At 52.4% G+C, this 13,857-nt stretch overlaps 1 protein-coding gene across 2 annotated transcripts in view; it reads left to right on the top strand.

Annotated features, from left to right (window-relative positions):
• The window catches only part of DAGLB (diacylglycerol lipase beta), a 39,487-nt gene that overhangs the window by 16,902 nt on the left and 8,728 nt on the right, over positions 1-13,857 (top strand). Inside the window, exons 6-9 of one of the 2 annotated variants that reach the window (XM_019030638.4) lie at positions 624-751; positions 5,087-5,213; positions 6,363-6,446; positions 9,418-9,495. In XM_019030638.4, coding sequence (XP_018886183.2) covers positions 624-751; positions 5,087-5,213; positions 6,363-6,446; positions 9,418-9,495 — 417 coding nt within the window. The remainder of the gene's footprint in view (positions 1-623; positions 752-5,086; positions 5,214-6,362; positions 6,447-9,417; positions 9,496-13,857) is intronic. The other variant, XM_019030639.4, reaches the window with a different exon arrangement.

Here is a 13,857-nt window from a genome sequence, read left to right on the forward strand (position 1 = left end):
CAGCAGCATGGAAATGTACTAGTTTCAGGCATCTAGATAGGAAGCGCCGGCTCATTTCAGCAAAGATACCAGAGAAGTCATTGGAGTGTTTTTTACTGTTAACTTCCCCCGTGCTTGCTGTGTTCCTATAAAATGAGGAGTCAGGCCGGGCGTGGTGGCTCACGCCTGGCTTCCCAGCACTTTGGGAGGCCAAGGCAGGTTGATCACCTGAGGTCGGGAGTTCGAGACCAGTCTGGCCAACATGGTGAAACCCCGTCTCTACTAAAAATACAAAAATTAGCCGGGTGTGGTGGCGGGTGCCTGTAGTCTCAACGACTTGAGAGGCTGAGGCAGGGGAATTGCTTGAACCTGGGAGGCGGAGGTAGCAGTGAGCTGACATTGTGCCACTGCACTCCAGCCTGGTGACAGAGCGAGACTCTGTCTAATTAAAAAAAAAAAAAAAAAAAAAATGAGTCCATGTCATCCGTATTGAAGGAGCAGTTTTGCCTGTGGGCGTCTGAGAGTTCTATTCAACGAAGGAGCAGGAAGAGTCAGGAATGAGTTCAGGTTTCAGGTCTCAGTGTGTCGATCCTGTGTGTCAGGAGTTCCCTTAATAAACAGTAGTTTTTGTCCTTCTCTTGTAGGAAGCTGATCTGGATGCAGAATTAGAAAACTGCCATCATTACATGCAGTTTGCAGCAGCGGCCTATGGGTGGCCCCTCTACATCTACAGAAACCCCCTCACGGGGCTGTGCAGGATTGGTGGTGACTGGTGGGTTGGCACAGTCTGAGCCTCCATAGCCATATTTCCCTTTAAAAAAAAAAAAAGCTTTCTATTTTGAGATATTTCAAAAATTTGAAAGAACAGTGCAAAGAACTCCCATGAATCCTTTACCTAGAGTCACCAGCTGTGACTCATCTGGTCACATGCGCTGTATCTCTCTCTCTCTCTCTCCCTCCCTCCCTCCCCCCTATATATATATGTGCACATGTATTTTTTTTTCCCCCGAACCATTTTATTTTTCTCTTTTTGAGGCAGAGTTTCACCCTTGCTGCCCAGGCTGGAGTGCAATGGCATGATCTCAGCTCACTGCAACCTCCGTCTCCCAGGCTCAAGTGCTGCTACTGGCTCAGCCTCCTGAGTAGTTGGGATTACAGGTGCCCGCCACCATGCCCGGCTAATTTTCATTTTTTGAGATGGAGTTTCACTCTGTCGCCCAGGCTGGAGTGCAGTGGCACAATCTCGGCTCACTGCAAGCTCCGCCTCCCTGATTCACGCCATTCTCCTGCCTCAGCCTCCCGAGTAACTGGGACTACAGGCGCCCGCCACCACTGCTGGCTAATTTTTTGTATTTTTAGTAGAGATGGGGTTTCACCGTGTTAGCCAGGATGGTCTCAATCTCCTGACCTCGTGATCCGTCTGCCTCGGCCTCCCAAAGTGCTGGGATTACAAACATGAGCCACCACACCCGGCTAATTTTCTATTTTTAGTAGAGACGGGGTTTCACCATGTTGGCCAGGCTGGTCTGGAACTCCTGACCTCGTGGTTCACCTGCCTCACCCTCCCAAAGTACTGAGATTACAGGCGTCAGCCACCAGGCCCGGTCTCAGGTAATTTTTGTATGTTTAGTAGAGACAGGATTTCCCCATGTTGACTGGGCTGGTCTCAAACTCCTGACCTCAAGTGATCTGCCTGCCTCAGCCTCCCAGAGTTCTGGGATTACAAGGTGTGAGCCACTGTGCCCAGCCCCAGTAATACCGTTTTTAGCAATTTTTTTCTCCAATCCAGGATGATGCGTTGCATCTAGTTGCTGTGTCTCTTTGGTCTCCTTCAAGTTTTAAGTTTCTCAGCCGTTCTTTCCTTTCATGATATTGACATTTTGAAGAGGACAGTGCAGATATTTTGTAGAAGGGCCTTCAATTTGCATTTGTGTGATGGTTTCCCCATGATTAGATTTATGTTTTGCATTTTTGGTGGGAATGGTCCATGACAACCATCCTTCCTAGTGTATCATATCAGGGGATACATGATGCCAGTTTGTCCCATTTCTGGTGATATTAACATTGATTGCTTGGCTGAGGTGGTGACTGCCAGTCTTGAGACCATTTAAATATCTTGTCCCAGGCCGGGCGTGGTGGCTCAGACCTGTAATCCCAGCATTTTGGGAGGCCGAGGCCAGCGGATCACTTGAGCTCAGGAGTTTGAGACCAACCTGGGCAACCTGGCAAAACTCCATCTGACTAAAAATATAAAAATTAGCTGGGTGTAACAGTGTGTACCTGTAGTCCCAGGTGCTTGGGAGGCTGAGGCAGGAGAAACACTTGAGCCCAGGAGGCTGAGGTTGCAGTGAGCTGGGGTTGCGCCACTGCACTCCAGCCTGAGTGACAGAGCAAGACGCTGTCTTAAAAAATAAATTAAATAAATATATATGTCTATATCCCACCAGGTGCAGTGGCTCATGCCTATAATCCCAGCACTTTGGGAGGCCAGGGCGGGCTGATCACCTGAGGTCAGGAGTTCAAGACCATCCTGACCAACATGGTGACACCCCGTCTCTACTAAAAATACAGAAATTAGCTGGGCGTGGTTGCACACACCTGTAATCACAGCTACTCGGGAGGTTGAGGCAGGAGAATCGCTTGAACCAGGGAGTTGGAGGTTGCAGTGAGTGGAGATCACACCATTGCCCTGCAGCCTAAGCAACAGAGCAAGATTCTGTCTCAAAAAGAAAAAAAACAAAACGAAACAAAAAACAAGTAAATAAATGTCCTATCCCTCTCTGAATTCTCATCTGGCAGTACAGCATCCATTGATTCTTGTCTGAATCACTTATTACCAGGATGGTGGCAAAATCATGATTTTTCATTTTCTTTCTTTCTTTTTTTTTTTTTTTTTTTTTTTGAGACGGAGTCTCAGGATCCTGGCTCACTGCAACCTCCATCTCCCAGGTTCAAGTGATTGTCCTGCCTCAGCCTCCTGAGTAGCTGGGATTACAGGCCTGCACCACCATACTCGGCTAGTTTTTTGTAATTTTAATAGAGACAGGTTTTCACTGTGTTGGCCAGGCTGGTCGAACTCCTGACCTCAGGTGATCCACCCGCCTTGGCCTCCCAAAGTGGTTGGATTACAGGCATGAGCCACCGCACCTGGCCAAAATTGTGATTTTTCTAAATTCATCATTTCTTCTACATTAATTGTCATTCTCCTATAAAAAAGAGCTTTTTATCCCTACATCTTACTGTCAATATGGATTTATAGATTCTTAAATTATTCAGTGGGTTGTAATTATGACTGTTCATTTTGTAGTAAGTACAGTGTTTATTTGACGCTCAAAATGTTCCAGATTTTGTCCTGCAGACTGGCTCCAGTGTTCTTTTCATATGACCCCATCATGTTCTGAGCACTTCCTAACCTCTGGATTTTGCTTTTTCTTTTTTTGGGACTGTTGCCCAGGCTAGAGTATAGTGGTATCATCACGGCTTACTGTAACACCATACCCTCAACCTCCTGGGCTCAAGTGATTCACCTGCCTCGGTCTCCCAAAGTCCTGGGATTACAGGTGTAAGCCACCACACCTATGTATTTATTTTAAAGATCATGAGATTTTACTAATATCTTTTTTTTGTTTGTCTTTTAAGAGACGGGGTTCTCTCACCTCAGCCTCCCAAGTAGCTGGGACTACAGGCATGCACTGCCAGACCCAGATAATTTTTAAAAATGTTTTAAATTAATAAATTTCTTTTTAGAGACAGTTTTGCTTTGTGGCCCAGGCTGGTCTCCAACACTTGAGCGATCCTCCCGCCTCAGCCTCCCGAAGTGCTGGCATCATGGGTGTCAGTCTCCTGGCCCTGATACCTTTTAATTCTAGTCCAAAGCCACAGAGTTTCTCTTTGCTTCTCCACATCATGTCTGCAAAGAGAAGCCTGGCTCCCAGCAACATCAGCGTGAGTTACCCACACTCAGTCCCCTATTACTAAGAAAATAGTTTCAGAATTGCTGTACCCAGTTCCACTACAAAAAGGGCATCTGCTAAGTAGAGTTTGCGATTTGTTTGTAGTTTTTTTAGTTTTTATTTTTATTTATTTTAATTTAATTTAATTGTATTTTTTGAGACGGAGTCTCACTCTGTCACCTAGGCTGGAGTGCAGTGGCGTGATCTCAGTTCACTGCAACCTCCGCCTCCCAGTTGCAAGCAAGTCTCCTGCCTCAGCATCCCGAGTAGCTGGGATTATAGGCGCCTGCCACCACACCTGGCTGAATTTTGTATTTTTAGTAGAGGTGGGGTTCCAGCATGTTGGCCAGACTGGTCTCGAACTCCTGACTTCAGGTGATCCACCTGCCTCGATCTCCCAAAGTGCCGGATTACAGGCGTCAGCCACCACGCCCGGCCTCTTTTTGTTTTTTAAACATAGAGCACAGTACTCAAAAGTTACTTATATGATTTCTTATTTATTTTCTACGGAGTTGGCTGTGCTGTTCATTTGGACAGGTTTGCTTTACCTACTTCTGTTGGCATTCAGTTTTAGGGACTTGCCCATCCTTGTTGATGAATTTTTTGAATATAGAAATCATTAACATGATGCCAGAAGTCAGAACTCTATCCAAGAAGTGTACACAGAGAGGTATTATCTTTAATAAGGCATTCCGGGCCCAGTGCAGTGGCTCACGCTTATAATCCCAGCACTTTGGGAGGCCAAGACGGGCAGTTCGCCTGAGGTCAGGAGTTTAAAACCATCCTGGCCAACATGGCGAAACTCTGTCTGTACTGAAAATACAAAAACTAGCCGGGCATGGAGGTGCACGCATGTAATCCCAGCTACTCAGGAGGCTGAGGCAGGGGAATCGCCTGAACCTGGGAGGCGGAGGTTGCGGTGACCTGAGATTGTGCCACGGTACTCCAGCCTGGGTGACACAGTGAGGCTCCATCTCAATCAATCAATCGATCAAATAAATTAAGTTTTAACAAGCCATTCCATGTCAGCCAGGCTAAGTCCTGAGAATTGTCCGCTCTGGTCCTCGCGTCTCTGGGAAAACGTGGCAGTGAGGATGGACGTTCCTTGCTAAGTGGCTCTGTTCGGCACAGTAACGTCTTTGTCCTCTTCTTAGCTGCAGAAGCAGAACCACAGACTATGACTTGGTTGGAGGCGATCAGCTCAACTGTCACTTCGGCTCCATCCTGCACACCACAGGGCTGCAGTACAGGGACTTCATCCACGTCAGCTTCCATGACAAGGTGTGCACGCTGCAGATGGCGGCTCTTCACTTCTTTTGGGTCCTGGAGCCGTTAGAGATTCTGATGGAAGTTATGAATTATTCTTCCCGTAATTCATAGACACACAAACTCACTTCTAAGTCCTGTGTACTATTTCAGAGGGGCCACAGACCCTGGGGAAGCCACACAGATGCCCTGGTGCAGGTTCAGAACCCAGGTTTCACGTAAGATAGAGATGTCTTCATCAGAGATAGCGCGCTGTTTCTTACCTCGCCCTTCTGCTGAGGAGTGAAATCCCTCAGTATTAATGCTGCATGGCCTTCTGGGGTTCATATCGTCGTCCTGGGTCGTGAGCGCCATCAGTAGTGTAGTGTAGCAGGTCTGGCACTCTGGGGGGGTCACCGTCACCTGGGGAGAAGCTGCAAAAGCCAGCTGTGGACCGGGCACAGTGGCTCACGCCTGTAATCCCAGCACTTTGAGAGGCCGAGGCGGGTGGATCATAAGGTCAGGAGTTCGAGACCAGCCTGGCCAATATGGTGAAACCCCATCTCTACTAAAAATACAAAAATTAGCTGGGCGTGGTGGCGGGCGCCTGTAGTCTCTGCTGGTCGGGAGGCTGAGGCATGAGAATCACTTGAATCCGGGAGGCGGAGGTTACAGTGAGCCTAGATTGCGCCATTGCACTCCAGCCTAGGTGACAGAGCAAGACTCCATCTCAAAAAAAAAGCCAGCTGTGCGTGGCTGCAGTGCTGCGTGCTCAGTGTCGCTCGCTGTCTCTCCAGGTGATTCTCATAGGCACCGCAGCGGGAGGCCTGCTGGCGTAGATCGGCGGCTCTCCCACTTTGCTGCCCAATAGAACCTCTTGAGGAGCTTTTAACACTGCTGAGGTCCAGGCCGCACCCTGGGCCAGTTCATTCCGAATCTCTGGGGAGGTCAGAGAGAGGCTAAGAAAACAAAGATCCTTTTTCATGTAGAGCAGCATGGTTTATGAAGGCTGGTCCTTGCCTGAGTGGGTCCCACTGTGTAGTGAGCGTGAGTGGAGAGGCGGTGTCCCCTCCTCTCCGTGCCGCAGGACTTGGGCTGTCATCGCAGACACTGCAGGGCTCCGACTTTGCGTGCTGGTGCGTGTGTTCTCTGTTTAGGCCCCATGCTTGTTTCTTGCTCCTGCAGGTTTACGAGCTGCCGTTTTTAGTGGCTCTGGATCACAGGAAGGAGTCTGTTGTGGTCGCTGTGAGGGGGACCATGTCTCTGCAGGTAACGTTGGAACCTGACTTTCCAGCCCTGGGAGTGGGGTGCGGGAGCCCACAGCTGCTCGGCTGGGGAAAACCGTCAGTAACCGCATGAGACACAGGGGAAAATGGTGAGGACAGAAAATAAGGATGTGAGCCCGGGGTTGGGAAATACTCCCTTTGCAAAAAGGGATGAAGCTGTTTCATCTTCACTGAGAACTGTCAGCAGCAGAGCGGCCAGCAGGTTGGCCCCCCCGCCACAGGAGCTCCCAGAGGGCACCTGCTTGACCCCTTCCTGCCTAACTTCCCTGTGCCCAGCCAGGCCCCACACCCGGGAGCCCTCCCGGGGAATTCCTGCACCAGAGCCAGATGGCGGCAGTGAGTCAGTCTTGCTGCCGAGAGTCACACCCCTGGCCACCAGCCCCGCTGGAGGCTCCTGGTTTGGATCCTTACAGGCCCTCGTGGCCTGCTGTTCTCCAGGTGAGGCCAGGACTGCTGACATCCATCCCCAGCCCGTGGCCCCTCTTCTGTCTTCCTCAGTCCATACTCCTGGGCCCCTTGGAGATGCCAGGCGACGCTTTCCTTGTCAAAGCTTTCTTCTCTCCATTCCGGTTTCCTCCTGGCCACTCCTCAGTCTCACTTCCCGTTCTTCTCTGCTGACCCAGAAAATGAGTTGAGACTCCAGAGCCTGTGCGCTCAGCCCTCTTCTGCTCCTGACTGGCTCTGGGGTAGCCCCCCCAAGTCCAGGGCCAGGACCCCAAACTCGCATCTTCAGGAGCCATCTGTGGGTCTCCCGGGAGGCACCGGAGAAGCCACACTTCCCACAGGGCTGCTCCTCCTGGGGGGCGCCCTGTTCACGTCAGCTCTGCCATCATCCCCCCGTTGCCCATTTAAGAAGCAGTGGCACCTGTAATCCCAGCACTTTGGGAGGCCGAGGCGGGTGGATCACAAGGTCAAGAGATCGAGACCATCCTGTCCAACATGGTGAAACCCCGTCTCTACTAAAAATACAAAAAATTAGCCAGGCATGGTGGTGGGCTCCTGTAGTCCCAGCTACTCAGGAGGCTGAGGCAGGAGAATCACTTGAACCCGGGAGGCGGAGGTTGCAGTGAGTCAAGATTGCACCACTGCACTCCAGCCTGGAGACAGAGTGAGACTCCGTCTCAAAAAAAAAAAAAAAAAAAAAAATTAGCCAGGCATGGTGGCGGGAACCTGTAATCCCAGATACTCAGGAGGCTGAGGCCAGATACTCAGGAGGCTGAGGCAGGAGAATTGCTTGAACCCGGGAGGTGGAGGTTACAGTGAGCTGAGATTGCGCCATTGCACTCCAGCCTGGCGACAGAGTGAGACTCCGTCTCAAAAGAAGCAGTGGCGTCGTCTGTGGTTTCTGTGCGCCCTGTCTGCTGTGTGTGAACTTCCTGCCCCAGCCTATGTGGCCCTCTCTCCATTTCCAGCGCCATGGCCCCGCTTTTGGCCCCAGTCCTCTAGCTTCCCATCTCCATCCTTGTCTAGTCTCATCTGCCCAGTCTGTTTGATTATTTGTTTGTTTCTAAGACAGGGTCTCGCTCTGTTGCCCAGGGTGGAGTACGATGGTACAGTCAGCTCACTGCAGCCTCCACCTCTTGGGCTCAAGTGATCCTCCTGCCTCAGCCTCTCAAGTAGCTGGGAATACAGGCATGTGCCACTACACCCGGCTAATTTTTTCTATTTTTGTAGAGACAGGATCTCACTATGTTGCCCAGGCTGGTCTTGGACTCCTGGGCTGTAGCCATCCACTCACCTCAGCGTCTGTCCATTGTCCTGTCCACCAAGGACTCACTCTAGAACACGGATCGGATCTTAGTGTCCTGCTCAGATACCTCCAGTGGCTTCCCATTGCCTTTATTGATTTATCTTTAAATGTTCTTTTTTTAATTCCAACTTTTATTTTAGATTCAGAGGGTACACGTGCAGATTTGTAGCTGGGTATACTGCGTGACGCTGAGGTTTGGGGTACTGTTGATCCCGTCTCCCAGGTACTGAGCATAGTACCCAGTGGTTAGGTTTTCATTCCTTCTCCTGCCCTCCTCTAGTAGCCCCAGTGTCTATTGTCCCCTCTTTGTGTCCATGAATACCCAATGTTGAGCTTCCACTGTCGCATCAGACCATGCGGTGTTTGCTTTTCTGTGTCTGCGTTAATTCACTGAGGATGATGGCCTGCAGCTGCATCCGTTGCTGCAGAGGATGTGATTTTGCGCTTTTCTATGGTTGGGCCCACTGTCTTTAACATCAAGTTTGTGTCTCTTATCACAGCTCTGGGTGCTTTACCCAGCAGCCTCCCCCATGCCCACTCCGCAGCCTGGACGCTGGTGCCGGGGCCTCCAGCCCAGCAGCACAGCTCTCGCCTGTGGACCTTTTCAAATATGGCTGGTGTGGAGCCGTGCCCAGGGCCCCAGCCAGCGGGTCCTGCTGCCCCTGTGGGGAGGACGCCGCCTGTCCTCTCTGCTTTCACAACAACCTCTTCCTTCGGGTCTGGCTGTGGCGTCACCTCCTCCAGGGAGCCGCCCCTGTGCCTGGGCTGTGCCCCATCCTCTGACTCGGCACCGCCTGGCCCTTGCTGCGGTGCTAGTCTAGGCCTCCTCCTCTCCACGGTTTCACCTGTTACGGGGCTCCTGAGGATGGGAACCAGGCTTTGTTCAGAACCCTGGTACAGGTTCTGTGCCACGGGGTCCTTAGAATATGTGTGTGTGATGGGGAAGGCGCAGGGCGTGTCTTAGGCACACTCCATGGTCCCCTCCACCCTTCATGCCTGGCCCAGAGTTGGTCGTGCCATCAGGGCCCTCAGGAGCCACCGTTGGGTTTCCCTCTTTAGTTTAGGGTTCAGTCCCAGGACTGAACTAGGAGACGGTGCCATCCCCGCCATCCTCCACAGAAGTGTCAGGAGCAGGGACCACCTGTCATTCTCCCACCCTGCCCATCACAGGCTGACGGCCGCTTCTGCAACGCCCTTTTTACAGGATGTCCTTACGGACCTGTCAGCGGAGAGTGAGGTGCTGGACGTGGAGTGTGAGGTGCAGGACCGCCTGGCACACAAGGTATGAGCGCGGACTCGTGTGTCTTTCCTGTGAACGCTGACCACACAGCAGATGGGCGCCTCGGGCCAGGGACTGCACAGAGCCCGTGCTGCCTGTGCCTCCCGCGCTGCCTGTGCCTCCCGCGCTGCCTGTTCCTCCCGCGCTGCCTCTTCCTCCCTCGCTGCCTGTTCCTCCCTCGCTGCCTGTTCCTCCCGCCCTGCCTGTTCCTCCCTCGCTGCCTGTTCCTCCCGCGCTGCCTGTTCCTCCCGCGCTGCCTGTTCCTCCCGCGCTGCCTGTTCCTCCCGCGCTGCCTGTTCCTCCCGCGCTGCCTGTTCCTCCCTCGCTGCCTGTTCCTCCCTCGCTGCCTGTTCGTCCCGCGCTGCCTGTTCCTCCCTCGCTGCCTGTTCCTCCCGCGCTGCCTGTTCCTCCCTCGCTGCCTGTTCCTCCCGCCCTGCCTGTTCCTCCCGCCCTGCCTGTTCCTCCCTCGCTGCCTGTTCCTCCCGCGCTGCCTGTTCCTCCCTCGCTGCCTGTTCCTCCCGCGCTGCCTGTTCCTCCCGCGCTGCCTGTTCCTCCCGCGCTGCCTGTTCCTCCCGCGCTGCCTGTTCCTCCCGCGCTGCCTCTTCCTCCCTCGCTGCCTGTTCCTCCCGCGCTGCCTCTTCCTCCCGCGCTGCCTCTTCCTCCCGCGCTGCCTGTTCCTCCCGCGCTGCCTCTTCCTCCCGCGCTGCCTCTTCCTCCCGCGCTGCCTCTTCCTCCCTCGCTGCCTGTTCCTCCCTCGCTGCCTGTTCCTCCCGCGCTGCCTGTTCCTCCCGCGCTGCCTGTTCCTCCCGCGCTGCCTGTTCCTCCCTCGCTGCCTGTTCCTTCCGCGCTGCCTCTTCCTCCCGCGCTGCCTCTTCCTCCCGTGCTGCCTGTTCCTTCTGCACTGATTCTCACAGCAGCCCTGGGAGGCTGTGGGATTTCGTTTGTTCTAAGAGAGAGAAGCCTGTTCAGAGAGAGTGAGTGCCTTGCCCAAAGTCACGTGGCTACTGGAATAACTAGCAGGTTGGGCATTTGAGCCCATCTCTGTGGCTTTTCCTTCTCTCTGTGTGTGTTTTCTGAGAGGCAGTCTCCCTGTGTTGCCCAGGCTGGTCTTGACCTCCTGGGCTCAAGTAATCCTCCTGCCTCAGCCTCCCAGAGTATTGGGATTACGGGCATGAGCCACCACACCCAGCCTCTGAATTCATTCAGGTAGTACATTCTCATGGTGAAGAACAGCTTCATCAAAGCTCAGAGCAGCAGAGAGTGCGCACCAGGCCCTCAGGAGGCAGGCCCACCCCACGGGCACTCTGCCGGGTCATTCACATGTTCTCTGTGCAGATGGCAGATGGCAGATGGCACGGTGCCAGGCTCACGGTTTCATGCTCACTGTGCTATGGGTGTGAGGCTGCCTCAGCTCCTCCCGAAGGAATGAAAACCCCCTGCCCAGAATAGAGGGGTGGGGGTTTCTAGTTTTGGGGGCTTCCTGTAACTGTGGTGAGATATTCCTGACACACATTGGTCAGTTTCACTGTTCGTTGGTCGTTAGTGTGCAGTTCCGGGCATCCAGTGCGTTCACAGTGCCGTGTACCCGTGTCCAGTCCCACACCCCCAACACAAGCTCTGAACCCATCCCCACTCACTTCCGCTTCCTCCCTTCCACGGCCTCTGGGAACCTCTGTTCTACTTTGTCTCTACAAGTCGTCTCTTCTGGGAACCCCACAGAAGTGGAATTGTACAGGATTTGTCCTTTTGTCACTGGCCTGTTTCTTTTTTTTTTTTTTTTTTTTTTTTTGAGATGGAGTCTTGCTCTGTCGTCCAGGCTGGAGTGCAGTGGTGCCATCTCAGCTCACTGCAACCTTCGCCTCCCGGGTTCAAGCAATTCTCCTGTCTCAGCCTCCCAAGTAACTGGGACTACAGGCGCACGTCACCACACCCAGCTGATTTTTGTATTTTTAGTAGAGACGGGGTTTCACCATGTTGGCCAGGCTGGTCTCTATCTCTTGACCTCGTGATCCACCCACCTCAGCCTCCCAAATTGCTAGGATTACAGGCGTAAGCCACCGCACCTGGACTGTTTTTGTTTTTGAGACAGGGTCTTGTTCTGTCACCCAGGCTTGAGTGCAGTGGTGTGATCATAGCTCACTGCAGCCTCCATCTCCCAGGTTCAAGTGATCTTCCCACCTCAGCCTCCCAAGTAGCTGGGATTACAGGCGTGTGCCACCATGCCTGGCTAATTTTCTACTTTTTATTTTGTAGAGATGGGGTCTCTCTATGTTGCCCAGACTGGTCTTGAATCTCCTGGGCTCAAGCAGTCCTCTTGCCTCAGTCTCCCAAAGTGCTGGGATTGCAGGTGTGAGCCACCACGCCCGGCCCTTTGCTGTCTTTTTTGTATGCCAGTTCACAAAAGACTCCAGTTTGACCGTTACTGGGCGTGTGTGAGGAAAGGAGGAACTGTAAGCCTTAGTACAGAGATGCCCCAGAAACCCGTCAGGGGCCAGGGGGCTTGGCCTGCGTGGATCTGCTCAGGCAAAGGCTTTATGTGACCACAAGCTGAGGATCCCCGGCCTGGCTGGCAGCTGAGGCCCCCACGTGCTGGGTTCATATTTTAGTGACAGTTCATCCCTTGGGTCGGGAAGGCTGCCGCTCAGGGCCTGTCCTGTCCTCTTGGCTTCATTTGTGCCAAATCACGCTGAGTTTGGCTCTGACGCTGTCCACGGTAATCGGACTCCAAACCTGTGTGGCCGAAAGGGCTTTGGCGTTTGTTGTTGGATGTGCGCCGGGGAGGCTCGCCAGCAGCAGCTTAGTCCACGTCCTGCTGGGCTCTGCCTGCCCAGCACCAGCCACAGGGTAGGTGCCCAGTGAGTGTGGCCTGGAGTTGACTGCATCCTGCCGTTGCAGGAGAGAGAAAGGGAATCTGGTGATTTGTTAAGTGCTGTCAGGGCCGGGTGCAGTGGCTCACACCTGTAATCCCAGCACTTTGAGGTCAGGAGTTTGAGACTAGCCTGGCCAACACGGTAAAACCCCATCTCTACTGAAAATACAAAAATTAGCCGGGTGTGGTGGTGAGTGCCTGTAATTCCAGCTACTCAGGAGGCTGAGGCAGGAGAATTGCTTGAACCCGAGACTCCGTCTCAAAAAAAAAAAAAAAGAAAGTGCCATCTGAATGCACACAGAGTGTTGAAGCCTTTTTAAAAATTTTCTTATATGATGGCTGGGTTCAGCATTCTACTTGCAGAATTATTTAATTCTTAGAAACTTGTAGTTGCAGCCAGGTGCGGTGGCTCACGCCTGTAATCCCAGCACTTTGGGAGGCCGAGGTGGGTGGATCACGAGGTCAGGAGATGGAGACCATCCTGGCTAACACGGTGAAACCCCGTCTCTACTAAAAATACAAAAAAATTAGCTGGGCATGGTGGCGGGCGCCTGTAGTCCCAGCTAGTTAGGAGGCTGAGGCAGGAGAACGGCGTGAACCCAGGAGGTGGAGCTTGCAGTGAGCCAAGATTGAGCCACTGAACTCCAGGCTGGGCGACAAAGCGAGACTCCATCTCAAAAAACAAAAACAAAAAAAGAAACTTGTAGTTGCATTAGAGATGATCAAAAACCATCTCCCATCTTCTGTGGGATTTCCTCCACCCCGTCCTGTTAGAATCGAAGCTGCACGGGACAGGGGCCAGGCCCGCTTTTCTCCGAGCCCAGCACAGGAGCACACTGAGGAAGCATTTTGAAGATATTTTTCATTGACAGGGTGATTTCTTCCCTGGCACTGCTTTTCTTTTTTAAAAATTTTTTGAGGGCTTAACTGCGTGTAGGGAATGGCTTTATTTTTTTTATTTATTATTTTTATGATGATGATTTTTCAGAATCAGAGTCTCACTGTGCCACCCAGGCTGGAGTGCAGTGGTGCAATCATGGTTCACTGTAACCTTGAACTCCTGGGCTCAAGTGATCCTCCTGCCTCAGCCTCCCAAAGTGTTGGGATTACAGGCATGAGCCACCTGCTTAATTTTCAAGAAGCCTGTTTCAGAGGACAGATGTATATGTTAGAAAATTTTAAATTTTTGCTGGGCACAGTGGCTCACACCTGTAATCCCAGCACTTTGGGAGGCTGAGGCGGGCGGATCACGAGGTCAGGAGTTCGAGACTAGCCTGGCCAACATGGTGAAACCCTGTCTCTACTAAAAATACAAAAATTAGCTGGGCGTGGTGGCACATGCCTGTAATCCCAGTTACTCAGGAGGCTGAGGCAGGAGAATTGCTTGAACCCAGGAGGCAGAGGTTGCAGTGAGCCGAGATCGCACCATTGCACTCCATCCTGGGCAACAGAGCAAGACTGTCATTCATTCATTCATTCATTCATAAATAAATACA

The sequence above is a fragment of the Gorilla gorilla genome, chromosome 6 (genome assembly GCF_029281585.2).
Source record: "Gorilla gorilla gorilla isolate KB3781 chromosome 6, NHGRI_mGorGor1-v2.1_pri, whole genome shotgun sequence".
Lineage (NCBI taxonomy): Eukaryota > Metazoa > Chordata > Mammalia > Primates > Hominidae > Gorilla > Gorilla gorilla.